This window comes from Falco naumanni, chromosome 1 (assembly GCF_017639655.2).
Source record: "Falco naumanni isolate bFalNau1 chromosome 1, bFalNau1.pat, whole genome shotgun sequence".
NCBI classification, from domain to species: domain Eukaryota; kingdom Metazoa; phylum Chordata; class Aves; order Falconiformes; family Falconidae; genus Falco; species Falco naumanni.
This window is the reverse complement of record NC_054054.1, coordinates 40391166-40408144: the sequence shown is the minus strand read 5'-3', so window position 1 is coordinate 40408144 and position 16979 is coordinate 40391166. Positions and strand designations below refer to the sequence as shown.

At 37.6% G+C, this 16979-nt stretch overlaps 1 protein-coding gene across 3 annotated transcripts in view; it reads right to left on the bottom strand.

Annotated features, from left to right (window-relative positions):
• The window catches only part of DNAAF9 (dynein axonemal assembly factor 9), a 79048-nt gene that overhangs the window by 11574 nt on the left and 50495 nt on the right, over window positions 1-16979 (bottom strand). For all 3 annotated transcript variants that reach the window (XM_040590852.1, XM_040590862.1, XM_040590870.1), the window contains 7 exons: window positions 14751-14839; window positions 14410-14511; window positions 14043-14160; window positions 12145-12233; window positions 10657-10815; window positions 6990-7115; window positions 4946-4983 (listed from right to left, as the gene is read on the bottom strand). In XM_040590852.1, the coding sequence (XP_040446786.1) occupies window positions 4946-4983; window positions 6990-7115; window positions 10657-10815; window positions 12145-12233; window positions 14043-14160; window positions 14410-14511; window positions 14751-14839 (721 nt within the window). The remainder of the gene's footprint in view (window positions 1-4945; window positions 4984-6989; window positions 7116-10656; window positions 10816-12144; window positions 12234-14042; window positions 14161-14409; window positions 14512-14750; window positions 14840-16979) is intronic.

The window sequence follows — 16979 nt, the reverse complement described above, 5'->3', positions numbered from 1 at the left end:
AGAGGATAGTTTACAGAAGTCAGGTATGCAACAGTGACTAACGAAGGATTAAGTGATAGAATAGCCATTCTTTTATTCTCCTTCCATCTCACTTTAAAAGAGAAAAAAATCAAAGAAGCAAGGGACCTTTCATTTAATAGAAGCAATTCAGATTCAATTAATTAATTAAAAGAACAAATTCATAGAAGAAACAATTTGAGAAGGAATAGTTTAATAAAAAACACTAATGCTTAAACCCTCTTGGAAAATTCAATGTGTAGAAAGACAGGCTAAACAGCTAAAAAAAAATTTAAAAAAATCAGTATTGCAGACTGACAGTTGCCACTTCCACAAACAAGAGAATGGTTTGGAGTTTTTTTTTGGGGGGGTGGTCTGTTTTTAAAGAAAGACCCCAAAATGTTATTCAAAAAGCAGGTGTGAACCCATAAGGCATCAAAAAATGTAAGAGAAAAACAATGGGGTAACTATTTGTCCTGAACCCAATTCCCAAAGAGACTCAGCTGTGTCACCAGAAAAGCAATTCCTTTTTCAGGCTTAACAGTACCCCTTCACCTTGCACCTAGTGCCACCAATTTCACTGAATAAATGGTTACTCTTCTTAAGCAAAATCTTTCTAAAATTCAAAGATGGCAACACGGTCTTCACATCATACCTGCTGTCTTGCCAGGTATAAGACAAGTTTCATGTTAAATGAGAACCAACTGCTGCTACTGCAGATGCCTCTGAAGGCCATCAGAAATAACATACCAATGATCACAGCCATCAAGGGCTGGGCACTGGAAGGGATCTCATTAAGGAAAAAACGTGAGATGACATATCGCTTATCTGACTAATTTCAGTGTCATAGGATCTCTGCTTTCCAATTACACCACGGCAGCGTTACATCAGAATGATTTCCAGCCCAGTTCCTGAAGGAGAGTGAAGGGCAAACCCTTCGGGATTTCCTAGGATGTCAGTATTGCCCAGGATGTGTAAGGAATGCTATTTCTTTACTCAAGGTGTGCAGCTCATTTCATATACTTCCCTGAAACTACCAGGAGAGTTTATTGTTCTGTATTATGTTCTCAAATATCCAGGAACAACTGAACTGGGATGCATTTCCCCTCTCCCCAACTCACCACTATTCAAAGCAGAATATGTAATGAAGTTCACACCATGAGCTGCTGCCTACAGTTATTCCTGATCTTTGCAGAAATCATTAAAGTACACTAATCCTTGCAGAGGCTTCTTTACACAGGAATTCCTATATCACATATTTCTGGGGTACTTACATTATACCATACACTCCCAGTCACCGTTACTTGCATCACTGACCCTTTCAAGCTAGAATTTTAATAGCAGCCCAAGCAAATATCCATCATTAGTATTTCTCTTTTTTTAATCTCCCACAGACATTTCCACTCCAATTTCAGAAACATCTAAGTTTCCCCCAATACACAGTTGCTCGGGCAGGGGAGGGGGAACAGCAAGCACACTTAGACATTTAAGTCACACGCATGCTTGAAGTTATTATGTAGATCATACAATTAAGATGAAAAGCACGAATAAGCTAATCAACAACCACCACGCTGTGGGTGTGCTATGCACGGTGTTGGGTGTTTTTTTCTTAATATCCTCAAACTTGATACTGATTTAAAATTCAAGTTTGATTAAAAACATAGTTATACTTCCTGTGAAGTTGGCACAGAACAATAAAAAGGCTGTATAACATAAATGCTACAAAGCATATATTACAGTTAGAAGCATTATGCCTTGGAGAGCATAGGTAATTGTCAAGGACAAAGCTGGCAAAGCTTAAAGTTAAGAAAAAGATTCAACAAATAGAATACCCAACAAATCAGAAACCTATGCATCTTGTCTCATGCTCATCACCCATACTCTTTTCTCCATCCATCTCTGCTTTTGCGCTTGTTTAAGAAGAATAGCTTTCGGGCACTAGCTGTCATTCCTGCTTGTAAACTCACACACAGCCTTTGAAGTAACAGAAGACTGCTCAGAGCCTGGGGAACCTGCAAGCTTTGGCTCCACACACACCTATGCATAAGTCTTTAGGTGCCAGTACTGCACAAAAATTGGCCCTGTGTTAGCAGGCAACAGTCCATGATATTGAATTGACCAGCAGTTAGTGTAAATCAGAAGAAAAATAGCTTTTGGAGAACTGGAAGATGCCTACATAGCTTTAGTAACAAGTAACTTTGACCTTTTCTATTTAAATTCTCACTGCCACCTCTGTTTCTACTGCATTTTGAAGAGCACCCAGTTTTGTTTAATTCCTTATTTATACGCTCATTAAAGAAAAAAAAAATCTTTGCAGCATGGGCAATAGCATGTTCAATAGAAGCAGTAAAAAAACAGGAGAGAGATATTAAAAATACATATGCTTCACAAAAATGTGTCCTCTTTGCTCCCAAACGTACAATGGACTTAACTAACAATGGCAATGTCAGTCTGTAAAACAACTTTATATACAACAGAAGAGACACCAATGTGTCCTTAGACTAGTAAAGGTGGCATCTTACAGCTTCTGAGCAAGAATGGAGAAAAAAAAAAAAAAAAGGGGGGGAAAAAAGCAGCATATTTGGAAGGAGTGAGACAAAAGGAAATTACAGCATACAGATGGTGGCAAGATTTTTTCCACAAAGCTTAGACAAGTATGCAAGGAAGAAACAAAGCAAAACTGCTAATGTTTGTGACTCTGCTCAAGGCTTTATCAGTTCTTCCTGATCCTCATCTGTTTCTGTAAGTCTTGGGCTTTCAGAAAAAAAAAAAAAAACAAAACAAAAAAAACGTGTAACTCATGAAAAATGATGTCATGCTGATAACTCTTCATTACAGGGAAAGCCACACAATAGAAGAGACCTGGAAAGCAGCAGCAAAAGGCTAACCCTACTCACTCCCAAAATTTGCAAGGTAGTTATGTGGACAAGGTAAGTATCCAGAAGTCTAATTAATTCCTACTTGCCTATACCCCTAGTTGTCTTTTCTTCTACCCGCATTTCAAGTTTCTCTTTCCAGATTTCTACAACACCCAGTACAATAGCACCTTGGCCCACTGATGCTACAGTAACACAAACAATACCAGGGTGCATGACACACGCACACACAAAATTAGGACAAGTATCTCTCAAAGTAAATGTCTCATTAGATATTGCTATTGTTGCACCAGAAATGAATTCTCAATTATGCAGAAGTAAATTCTCTCCTATACGTGTGATGCAATCCTGCATTTGTCTGCGAAGTTTAAGAGTGCACCACATCTCAGTTCAAAGCCTACTTTTCCTTCTACAACTTTTGACACAAAAACTTCCCCTATTCATGTGAAACAATTTTTTTTACACCAATAGACCTCTAGGCTATCTCATGTTACATTTTATATCTGAAAACTAGATGACAAAAAACTTGCAACATGCAGAAATAATTCACTGCCAAAAGAACATTCTTCTAACCTCCAGTATTTTTCCTTCAGTGTTTGGACCATAGGAAAATAAGCTATAATTGTCTTAAGGATTTTCTAGTTCCTCCTCAAACAATGACAGATTCTCACCCAATCAGGTCTGTACAAATGCACTTCAAAAACAAGACAGCTTTGAGTAATTTTTTTATTCTCAAAATGTTACAAAACAAAAAAGGCATGCTCGCCCTCTTAACTTATCAGTATTTGCTAATATATTGTTACATTCTTAAACTCAGCATTCTACTGCTTTCTTCAATTTCACCCATATTTATCTATTCATCAGTTCCCCAATTTGTAGCGCCAACATTTTTCTCCCAATAAGAATAAGATACTCATCTAGATAATAGCACCTACATCATCTCCAGCTTTTTCACAACTTAATTATTTTGGGTTCTTTTGCATTTCATTATTCTCTGCTCCCTTCACACACGAGTAAGACATGTAAGACATGGCAGAATTCTGGCAGCAAAACAAGCACCTGCAGAGTCTAAATGGCCAGAAGAAGAGTGCTGCATCCTACTCTGACAACTGCATTTAAATATGAACGCTAACCATTACAGTCCTACAGTTCGCTTGGGAAGACGTGAGCCTAAGATCAGAAAGTCATGCTGCAGTAACTGCAGTCCAACAGTGACTTTAAAAAAAAAACCAACAAAAAAACCCTCAACTGTCATTGGCCTATTCAGTTTCAGGCTGAGCTTATAGTCTGCCTAAAAGATTGCCTGACTGGAGAGATCTGTGTTCATATATACACACACACACGTACTGGTCTTAATGCTGTGAATCTGCTACACAGCTGTTAAAAACACCTGTAAGTATGCTAGGGTCAAACTTGCTTCTGCCCTTGAAACTCAAACAACTTATTTGATGATAGGTCAGAAAAGATGATACCCTACTTATGCCAGCACCTGCTCCAAGTTCCAAGCCTGACAAGAAAGACAATGCTATGATTTATTTCAGAGTCAGGATATAAAACTAAGTACACAGATAAGAAACAGTTCTACTGCAAGTGAGGGTTTTTTTTGTCTGCTGCAATGTCAAATGAACCCTGCAAGGATCCTCCACACTGCACTAAGAAGAGGATATGGGGAACAAGGGAACCAGTTCATTTTTCCCCTCTCTAAAACAGCAAAAATGAAAGGAGAGGTCCATTTCCTCATGCCTCCCCAGAAGAGGATGGGACTCCAATCCAATCTGTTTTGCTTCTAAATCAATGACAAGGCACGAGTTACAGCAGTTCAAGTTAAGCATTTTAACTCATGGTCTTAGGAAACCCATCCTCCAGACGAGGACAACCAGAACGCATCACGCTCCAGATTCTTACCTCTTCTCCAGGTGCCTATGGTGGTTAATAGTGTAGGCAGCGATTGTCTGTTCTGCACAGATGGTTCTTACCTCCAAGACTTTTTCATGCTCCTTTGACTACATACATTTACAATGTATTTATTTGGCCATATGGCTCAGCTCAAAGTCAAGGAAAGTGACACATACCTTGCGAACACTGGTCCAAGAACTTGGGAAAAAGAAGCCTAAAAAATCAAAAGTTTTTATATCAAGAATGGGTATTATTAAAGCAAAGCATTTACATTCATTTGGACACTTACAGCTGGAGTCTTACTATCCAAAACATTTTCACATTTCCTTTCCTCAATTCATATAACTGGGACATCCCCACAGGTTCTGTCTTTTAAGAGTTATTCCCCCAAAAATAGTTTTGTAGACAGTTTTAATTCTTTAATGAATTTGAGAGCTAATTAGCACCATGCAATCTATTCTGTATTCTAAGAAATCAGAAAGGTATCAACATTATTTTAATCCCTATTTAAACACTAGGAATTTTAAGCTTGCCCTAAAGAATTGTGCCTTTCAAACAGTGTGGGAACTCTTCATGGAAAGGCTGTATGTACATAATGCTTTCCATACATATTGTACCAACTTCTGGTACTGCGTCACACAAGCAGCAACTATTTTTATGAGCTTTATCATGCACAGAAGCATTCCAGAGATAGTACTTCATCTGTTCCCCTTCAACTACCTCTCCCCTGCCCTTGCTTGCTATTCAACATGGGCAAGAGCTTCATCCTAGGCTCATGAAAAAGCGAGATTTCTACAGCAATGAACTTTGAGACAGGAAAGGGTTGTGATTCTCTTGACTGCAAAAGTTTCAAGTCAGACAAAAAAAAAAAAAAATCATTCTTCTTGGTTCTCACAGTGAAATCTGCCAAAGCTTCCCAACTGAAAGATTTGTCATTGGCAATACGTGGCTGCTTGGTAAGTTCTTATCAGAAGAAACTTCAAAGTGAGACACAAACAGGCTACAGCATAAGCTAAAGCCTCTTCCTTCAATTGCTACTGCACTTCAGGTGACAAACAAGGTTAGTCAAAGGATTGCAGGCCACCACCACTATAAATACTGCTCAGTACCATGACCAGTAACACAGTAAGTTTAAAAAACACCAAACAATTAGAAATGGAACTTGCCTTCCCCATAATTATGGAAAGAACAAGTTTAAAGAGCACTCCAGCATCAATTTACCAATATTTTATGTAGTCTTCGTTATTTATTCACAATCTATGTCACAGAGAAAAAGAAGCATAAAAAGAATGTCTATTTATTGACTAGTGCAAAGCTCAAGAAGCATATTGGTTAGTGTTTTAAAAACAGCTAGGAAGTTTAAGGAGTGCACTTTTATAAAATGATTGGACAGTTCACCTCTAAGCTGTGATGCTCAGGGTTTTATCACAAATAGAAGCAATGCTAAGGAAAGTTGACAAAAGTTAAAGCAGTTAATCAGCTGCAAGCTATAATTGCAAAATGTAAGTATTATCATTTTACAGATAGGTCTATGGGATTAGCTTCACGTTTGTTGGAATGCAGAGCACACACACACACTATGAAACAGTGACCAAACCACACTATTTAAAAATGTCAATGACTTGGCTTTGCTACCATTTCCTCCCCACCCTGCATCTGCAGTAACCCAGGATATCAGATTTCAATACTTGCAACGCTTTTGCTTCCGTGCTTTGTCATTCTCTTCCACTAAATTTGGAACTGCTTCCCATAAGATCCATGTTTTAAGTCTTTAAGTCTTCATTTAATGTCCAAAAGTAGTGACACTATCAATAATCCAAACCGAGATACACATCTCGGTTTTCAGTCATACTTACAAAAAGATAGTAAAAAAAAAATGATTTAAAAAACACACGAGAGGACAGTTGACTGTCCAGATTTTACAAAGTCCTTCACCAGAGTATACATATTTAAGCGGTATGCTATTGACAAACTTTATTAATTCTTCCACAAGCTAAACTTTTATTAGTATATATAATTATATAACTGGTGGAAACCAAGTGTCATCCTTACAAACCAAACAGCACTTCAAAGTTCATCCGAGATGGATTACCTGGCAGTTTTATGAGATTTAAGGCAGTTCAAAGGCATTTAACTATCATATATCTCTAATTATTATAAAAGCGATCTCATAAACTTACATATCTGTTTTCAAACTATTAAAAATATTTTAAATTATACCTGTGTTCCATATAGCAACTCAGTGGCTCTACGCAAGTATTAACTGCTCCAATGATGAAAGACGACTTCACATCTGGGTCTGGATGAGTTTGCAGAGCCTGTACGACATCAATAACATCAGTATACCTGTAAAAAAACAAAATGAAATACGGTTTTAGAGAAACAGAATGACACGTTTCAACATCTAGTAAGAAATCAATTGCTTGCAGGAAGGTTAGGTTTCTAATAAAGCCTACCAAAATTTTTATAAAGCAGCTCAAAACTCGGAAAATCCAGACAAACTAAGGTGACTGCAAGTACTATTACAAATGAATTATTGACAACTACAGAGAAAAGCAGTATAAACTTTGCACTGAACAACTGTAAAGTCCAGCTTTCAGAAAGCACAAAAAGCTCAGTGTAATAGAAGCATGATAAGCCTACCGCCAAGCATGCTAAGGACTAAGTATGATTCAAGTAAAAAAAGAAACTAAAGAGCAACGTCTCTCACTTATCAGCACTCTCTAATTGAAGTGCGCTTCTATATTTAATGTGTCCTTTTTTTATCACTACTCCAGCCACTACTTTGTTCTACTTCTGTATGATAACAAAGTTTAGGTGAACCTGAGCTTTTTCCAGGTGTTTATTTCTCAGCCAGTTACTGAATACGTGTCTTTCATTCCACCCGCATTGCAAGTTTCTCTTTCCAGATTTCTACAACACCCAGTACAATAGCACCTTGGCCCACTGATGCTACAGTAACACAAACAATACCAGGGTGCATGACACACGCACACACAAAATTATGACAAGTATCTCTCAAAGTGAATGTCTCATTAGATATTGCTATTGTTGCACCAGAAACGAATTCTCAATTATGCAGAAGTAAATTATCTCCTATATGTGCGATACAATCCCGCATTTGTCTGCAAAGTTTAAGAATACACCACATCTCAGTTCAAAGCCTACTTTTCCTTCTACAACTTTTGACACAAAAACTTCCCCTATTCATGTGAAACAGGACCTGTTCCATGATATTCCCAGGCACAGAGGTGAGGCTGACAGGTTGGTAGCTCCCAGGATCCTCTCTTCTACCCTTTTAAAAAAAGGGTGCAATGCTTGCCTTTTTCCAGGCACCAGGGACTTGAACTGACTGCAATGACTTCTCAAGTATCATGGAGAGTGACTTGGCAACTACATCAGCCAACTCCCTCAGGACTCTGGGATGCATCTCATCAGCTCCCGTAGCCTTATGTATGTTCAGGTTCCTCAGGTGGTCATGAACCTGGATCTTCTTTTACAGTGGGAGGGACTTTGCTCCCACAATCCCTGTCTTGCGGTCCATCCACTTGAGAGGTGTGGGAAGAGAGACTGCCAGTAAAAGACTAAGGCAAAAAACAGTCGAGTACCTCAGCCTTCTCCTCACCTGTTGTTACCAGTTTGCCAGTCTTGCTCATCAGAGGGCGTACACTTTCTTTGACCTTCCTTTCTGGCTGACATACCTATAGAATCCCTTCTTATTACTGTTAGCATTCCTTGCCGGGGACCTACATCTGTCCCTTGGCCTTCCTGACCCCATCCCTACACAACTGGGCAGCATCCTTATACTCTTCCCAGAGCACCTGTTCCTGCTTCCACTCCCTGTACATTTCCTTCTTGCCCTTTAGTTTGACCAGCAGGTCTCAACTCAGCCATGCTTGTCTCTTACCTTCCTTGGCCAATTTCTTACACCTGAGGATCAAGAGCCCTTGCACTTTATGGAAAGTGTCCTTAAAGATCTGCCACCTCTGTTGCGCTCCCTTGTCCCCCAGCACAGTTTCCCAGGAGGTCCTAACAACTAATCCCCCAAACAGCTGGAAGGCTTTTTCCTAAAATTCAGGGTCCTGACTTTACTCTTTGCCTGACCCATATCCCTCAGGACTGCAAAGTCCACCAGCGCATGACCACTGCAGCCCAGGCTGCCTCCAATCTTGACATCACCAATTAGCTCATTTGCATTGGTGACCATCAGGTGCAGTATCACATCCCCTCTGGTAGGGCTGTCTATTACTTGCCTTAAGAAGTTATCCTCAGTGCATTCCAGGAGCTGCCTGGATTGCCTACAGCTTGTCTTGCGACTTTTCCAGCAGATGTTGGGGTGGTTGAAGTCCCCCGAGCAGGACAAGAGCCTGCAAGCTCTTTATGGACCCGCTCACCCTGAAGTACAGAGACTCAGTACATACCCTATGAGAAGTGATGTGCAAAACCGCATAAATATTTGGATAGCAAGTTGCATGCAATATTGCCTCTCTCTCCTTATCTTTTATCAACTGGACCTTTGGAAGTTTGTGTCACGATTTTTGTACCTAATACTGCCAGAGGATCGAAGCAAGGACTACCAGAAATGCAAAGAAAAAGCAAGCATCTATGCACACAAAGATGCAAAATACTTGCAAAAAAAGGCAAAGATTCATTCTTATGCTTACTGTAGCCCACTGTTTAAAAAAAATATTAAAAAATATCAGTAAAAGTCACAGCTTAGGCTTTTAAGTTTTTATTTAGAGGAAAAAATATTTCAAACTGAATGGAACATTTTATTCTGAAAACTAAGTATTTATTTAAGATTCTCTAGAACTCACTGAGCTTTCAAAAGTTTAAAGGTACTGTAGGCACTTGGAAGATATAATTACAGTCTTTATGTCACACCATATCAAACTTCCTAAAATTAATTTGAATTCTGAAGCAACTCAAATTAATGTTTACCAAAATGCAGTCATCTAATGCCTTAAAGACAATAGATCTTCCTCTGAAAGAAACAGGGAAGTGATACACCCTTGTTTTTTATCAAAACAATTTCAATATTTTAGCAAACTTTCAAAGAAAATTATACATGAAATGTAGGGCAAGAACTCAGCTAGCTTTTCTGCATTCTGTAACGAGTTGTGCATTTATTCCATGGAGGGTTTTTTTTGTTTTATCATCAGTAAAACACAGGTCTGTTGGTTAAAACTAGCAATAATTAATTTGTATACCAAAAGGGACGAAAACATGCAACATTCCCTCTAAATATTAAGATAATGCTATAGCAAATATTCAGTAATATTCAACTGCAGCTCTGGAGTACAACTTGCAACACAATCTCAAGCCATCTTGGCATTATTGTCCTAAATCTATGGCTTTAAAGACAGACAATCAGTACTCCAGCAGTCTTCAAAGACAGATAACCATCATGAAGTCTCACCAGCCTTTAAAGGGCAAATGGCTCTCTATCTAGGACCTCCTGGGCAGGTGGGAAGAAACAAAAATCAAAACCAAACCTCGTAGCTGCCCCACTAAATAAAGAGCCATTTAACAATAGTCTAAGATGCAGATGGAAAGGGCAAGAAAAATTCTTTTGAGAAGCTAAAAGTCACAGTCTCCTAAATACGGAAGAATTCCTAAATAACGAAAAATGCAGTCCATCCTTCCATATGACTGAAGGATGACTATGGACACCTTTTTTCCAATGGAGTTTTGAGCAATAAAATTAACAAGTTGCAGAAAAGCTGAGTTTAGTACATATGTAAAACGAATTCACAGAATACCACACTTCAGCACAGAACATCAGCTGCTTCAGAGTGATGGGAAAGTTCAAAAATGCCTTGGAAATAGGAAGGGAACAGAAAATCCCTTATTCTATGCAACAGTTCAAATGGTTTCAAACATTTACCCTTGCAAGACCACTAGGAGACGCTTGTTCTTTTTAACATAAGCAGACTGACGGACGCTGTGGTTTTGCTGAGCCTCCAGGACACTGGAGAGGTAACGCTGGAAATGGGTCGCGCTGAAACATTCAGGACTATCCATAGTTTGCCGATAAACTATCCACCTAAATAAAAGAAAACAAGGAAAGTTAATGTTCTATGACATAATATTTCTGTTTTCTTTTTATTTTGAACCAACAAACCAAAAATAAATTTGACAAGCCCCAGGATTCCACATGTCTCATAGCACACAGGAAAGAGGAATTTACTTTGCTTTCTATCATTTCCAGCAGAAGTGCATTCTTTACATTACTGTCAAAAGGGTGTTTGTTTTTTGGGTGTTTTTTTTTTTTGGGGGGGGGGGGGGTGTTGTTTTTTTTTTTAAATAAAATTATGTTCAACAGCTTCTTCAAAGCTGCACATCATATGAGTAGTTCTGATCTTTGTTAGTGATGCAGTAAACAAAAGTTATGTGAATCCAAATCAAAAGACTTTGGGCAAAAAAATATTTCACTGCAAAAATAGAAAGCAATGAAGATGTTTGCAGGAAAACATGATGAAATGTATTATTACAGAATATTCAAAAGTCACCTTACATGTTCGTCCTAAAAACAGAATGACAAAACTGTTCTGAATCAACTTGCTAATATCAAGACACTGAGTTAAAAGTAATACAAAAAAGCAGTGCAGAATGTTACTAAAATTAAATACTAAGGTGTTTGGCTTTAAGATTTAAAAGGGCAAGAACTTCTTTTTATTTTCCAGAAGCTATATCAATACACCAAATGGCAAATTCCTACAGTAGACTTATCTTACTGTCATACAACAGATGTCCTGAATATATCTCCTCCTATTGTAGAACAGAAACCAGGTCTGATTTAAAGCAATGCTATAGCAAGGAGTGTTAGCACAGTCCTTTTTCCAAGAAAAATGCATTTTAGACTCACCACCTCAAGTCAACAAATGGAAGCTCTTCACCCATTTCCTTCAGGTTGTGATGACTTCTATACATGCTTAAGACAGGATTCATTTGGCCTTTCTAAGATTACTCTTAACTGTTTATAGCATCAGTGATACTTGCAGACATACATAATATATCTGCAATGTGGTATTTTCAATATGACATATCAACAAAGAAATGTTCCATGCTATTTTCTTGTCTAAATGTCTAAAATTTAAGAGCAAATCTACCTGGCATAACACAGTGAGATGAGATACCTGTATACAGTAGAAGTAATATACCCTACCCTACTGTGTGCTATGTAGAACTAGTTAAGGTGCCTCATAATATTTACCGAACTTGTTCTTATGAACACATCTGTTCACAAATTAGAATCTTGGCTATAAAAAAAAAAAAAGTGAAACATTGATAGTTTCATTTTCATCATGCTGAGAAGTTCTTTGGTGATTAGTATGACCATCACTTTGGACTATAAAACCAGAAACGTACAAACCTTCCATGCTCCTTGTTAAAAGTCACAAGAAAAGCGCACAGATCACTGGAACGACATCCTGGAAGACCAGTTATAATGGTGATAACCACCTAAAATACAGGGAACAGATAAGAAGGGGCATAGCTCCAAGACTAGGAATGAGCTACAACAACTGCACACATATAAGGCTTCTATCTCGATAAAATCTTAAGCCTATACACTAAATCTTAAGTGACACTAACCACAGAAATAGCAAGATAGCATAGAACTGTAACTGTGTTTACGCAATTACTCAGATACACATACTCTTAGAAAAACACATTTTCTCTTGGTTTTCATACCTTAAATACTGTAAAAGGGTAATTAACAAATACAGCAAACAGTATTACCAAAACCTTCACATTAAAATCTATTCTGCAGTGTACGTATTAATGCAAATGTCAGACAAAACCCTGCAAGAGACAGCAAATAGGTTATGCTTCCTATGATGAAGAGGGTACACTCAAATACACAGAACAGTATTAGAGCAAAATGCTTCAAAAAGTGATGGTGTATGTCAAACAGTTTTGTCAAAGAGCAACGCTACGTTTCTGATACTGAGCCAGCTATGCTACACACAAAATCTATTCCAGCAAAGCTGCATTTTGAATACAATTGGTAAGAGAATGTACAACAGCTCCAACTAACAGCTTTCCTGCATAAAGCACCTGTTTTTCATTATGTGTATTTCTTGTGGTATTTAGGCAGGGATCATAGCAGAGAAACACTGAAAAGCAGTCAGAGCATATCTCCAAAGTGTGTGTGTATATTTATGTATTTCTACACTATTTACTGGAGTTTGCTACAGAAGCAAGCAAATGAACTCTGGAAGAAACACAACAAACTCCTCTCTGTGCTGAACTTGACTGAAGAAATTATGTCACCCTGGTAACCAGTCACCTCACTGCATATCATCCTGCCACTAATAGCCAAATTACCTCTCCAACTTCCTAAATACATGACATTTGAAGACAGCCACCTGAAGACTATTTATATCCTATCCTCAAAATCATTTTTGGATGTTCACAGAAAATGAGTATTCATGATAATAGATAGAGAAGTAACTCAGAAAAATCAGAGGTACTAAGTTTGCATGTTTTATAGAATTTGATATAAGCATTATAAAAAGATTTGTCACTTTCTCTTTTTCAAACACATTAAGATTATACACATTAAAAGGGTTTATTTAATAATTGTTAGTATGGTCTCTGAACTAGATCGCAGGAAGTAAGTCTGCCACCATATTGCAATATTCAAAGAGAAAGACTTTCTGCTGCTTTGACTTTCTTGCTTACAGCTGATTTCAAACGCTGGAAAGTTACAAGGAAATATTTTCTCTGAAAATGCTATTTAAAGCACTCCTTAAGTTTGACAATTGTTACTGCCCCTATAGAGAACTGGGTGTTCTACAGATAATATCAGCGAATGTTAAATATCATGTGCTGCCTCTATGCTATTTAAAGGACTTTTATGTTCCAGAGAACAATTCAGCTAAATTATTCAGCAATTCATAAAAACAAGCTACTGCTTTAGGGCTAACTCTCCCTGGACATTAGCGAAAACTGTTCACTTGAAGATCTATGCCTCATTTTCTGCTTCTATTTTAGCAGGCTGAAGGGCCATTAGTACTTCCAAAAGATTGTTCAAATGAAAAAAAAAATATTAAGTAATGTAATCAGGAAAACAGGGCAGAGCAATTTATTCTAAGAAACAGACTTGAAGCAAGTTCAGTATGAACTGATGGGTTCACACTGGAGGCAGAGAGCATGGCTAGATATACATCAGTACTTTACTTCGTTACTTGAAACAGAACTGGAGACAGAATATTTGCTACATATTCTATACCAGGGATAGGAAGTATTGTTGGGTTGCTTCCTTACCTTATCATTTTCTGCTTTGCTATCAGGAATGATTTCTGACTGTTGCAATAAAATAGGAAGATGCGCTCTCATTATTGGCTTGTGACTGACACTGCTGACTGTAAAATGTTGCAAAAACCTTTAAAAAATAAAAGTTTCATTTTGTTACAACCAACATCAAAAGATTTCACTCACATATACAGTTGGGAAATTACTAAAATAAAATTGTTAAAAGTTCAAACAAAGGTTTCCTAAAAAGGAAACAATTCATCTCAGAATAAAAATATCTAGTGCAAAGACAGTTACTTACTATGCATTACATATACCAAAATATATTTGTATTATTTCTGACAAAACTGATCCCTTGAAAACAAAAATAATTTTTCACCTCTCCAATTCTGGAAGGGCAGCAGATATTTTCAGCTCCCTGCTTCCGTCCTTTCCAGAAGGAAAAGACAAGGCATTAAATAGCTTCTGAACACCGGAATGCCTAAAACAAGCAAATTAATTGGTTAGTTACAGGAGAAATCCAGAAATTTATCTTCTTTAAACCAGATGGCTACACATTAATCACATATTAACATACAAAAAAATAAAGCAAATGTTGCACTAGAAATACAACAAATCCTTTTTGAATCATTATCAAAGTCTTCAGTGAGTGACGGCATTTTTCTGATTGTAGCGCACAGTTAATGTATAATTGCACTGGAGTATGTGGCATGAACTTACAGTCTCTTTTGTTCCACAGACAGGAATTCTTCCTGGACAACCCTTAAATATAATCCTGAGTTTGTCTGGTTTTGCCACGAAGAGAAAACCTGGAACAAACCAGACCTATGCATAAACATCATTATTCTGCAAAATTTGTTTTGAATTTGCTTAGGAATTGTTTTTGTTCACCTAAAAAATTACATGCATTTTAACTTGCTGCTAAATATTTCACAATACTGGTTTTGCTGCAAGAATTCAAATTACGGAAGAAGTGTCCACAGATTGGATTTTGTAAGCTTATTTTTGGCTAGACTGGAGCTGCTTTATGAAGTAACTTTTCTGAAATGGTCTAGTTTTCCCCCCATCTTCATAGCTGGGGAAAAAAACATAGGAAAAAAATTAACCATCAAATTAACAGTACCATTCATGCGTATCTTTTAGTCACAGCATGCTTCACTGATAAAAGCACTAGGTATTTACAGTCTAACTGCTGTACAGCAGCAACTGAGCTAATATAAGTCTCCTTTAAGTTGTATTGTAATTTTCATGAAGTAAGATTGCAGCAATCATTTCTAGAAATTTAAGAAAAACTCTTGTTTCTTTGCAAAAGAAAAGGGAGCCCTTCATTTCTCTAGGGAACAGTATTTTGGCTCGCATCCTATTGCTTTAGCCAAGTCACATTAATATGAATGGCACCCTGAACCTAGAAATCAGATTCAGATGAATCACCCAGTCATTTAAGTGTTCAGTATTTCCCTTCTTTTAATAAGAAAAGGCAACAGCCATTGTCATTTTTCACAATAATTTGCTGCAAGACAAAACAACTAGGGGGGAATGACTGCTTTCCATTAACAAACTGACATCCTAAACACAAGGGTACGGAGATAAAAAAACCATCAAAATAAAATAAACTTTTGATACTAACAAGGACAATATTGCTCGTGTACAAGGATCCATGCAACCAAACAAATAACCACTTCCAAACATGCATAAGAAACCAAGGAAAACGCCTACAAGAAATTGAAAGGACCGGTCAACAGAAAATTGTATTCTTTAGAAGTCAAAGGGCTAGAGATAAAGTGAAAACACTTAGGTCAGACTTAGACAGAACTCAACAGAAAAAAATCGGTCTCTTTTGTATAACTTAGTAAACATTTTTTTAAAAAAAGAGTTGTTATGGTATTAGAGAACATGAAGAAAACCAGAGAAATCAACACATTCCAAAGCCTAAGCAAATTTTCCTCCCCTACCAATTAGACTGGGGATGTGAAAGGTACCATCTTGTCTTCATAGGATCTGCAAACCAGATTCCAGTTCTGTGGGCTCAGAATCTGGCAACCATCTCACTTACAAGGAATTTAATACACTCAGGTCTGGATGAACAGGTAATTGGCATTCCCTACCTCAAGGAGGCTTGGAATAATTAAAGCATTGGTCCAGTAAGTGAGGTATCATGCCATATAATTGCAGAAGAGAAATTAGCACCTGCATTTTAGCAAATCTTTCTAACTACAGGTGTGTAGAGGGACTACTATGTCTGTGCGACTCCAATGACATGCAGACTTTTAGAAAAAAACTTGGAGGAAATCAGTAAATACCTGAAGGGTAATTATTAACAAATACAATAATATGTTTCCATGCTTACACAATCGGGTACACTTGATCTTATGAATGTGAATCTTTCATTCATGAGACAACATCTTCAAGACAGAAGATAGGTTTCTCCTACTTGAACTTGCGCAAAGCAACTGGTATGGTGACAGATGTGAAACCATTAAACTGCAGAAATGGAAACCCAGGATAGAACTTTTGGCAAAAAGCTAACTCAAAGGAGGACCAAAATAAATAGCACCAAAAAAACCCAACAGAAGGCTGGGGACATTCACCAGCAGAGCTGCTTAGCGAACGTCCCGTGACACCCTTCACAAAGAACCTGGCATAGACCGAAGTGAATTCACAGCATTTTGGGGAACTACGTTGGGTGACAGCCTACACAGCACTGAGATGCTTCATAGAAAAATAGATCTAACCATAAGAATGGAATAAACAAAGAAATATAGAAGGTAGATAAGTACAAAAGCAAGAATGAGCACACAAATATTTCTAGAATCACCTGGAATTATCAGTGGGTAGCAAAAGAGAAAGGACCTGAAAGTGTTTCTCAAAAAACATACACCATCAGTTAATTCAAGGCAGCAATGAAACATACAGGTAAATCAGGGGTACTTCTGAACATTTTCAGAAGAG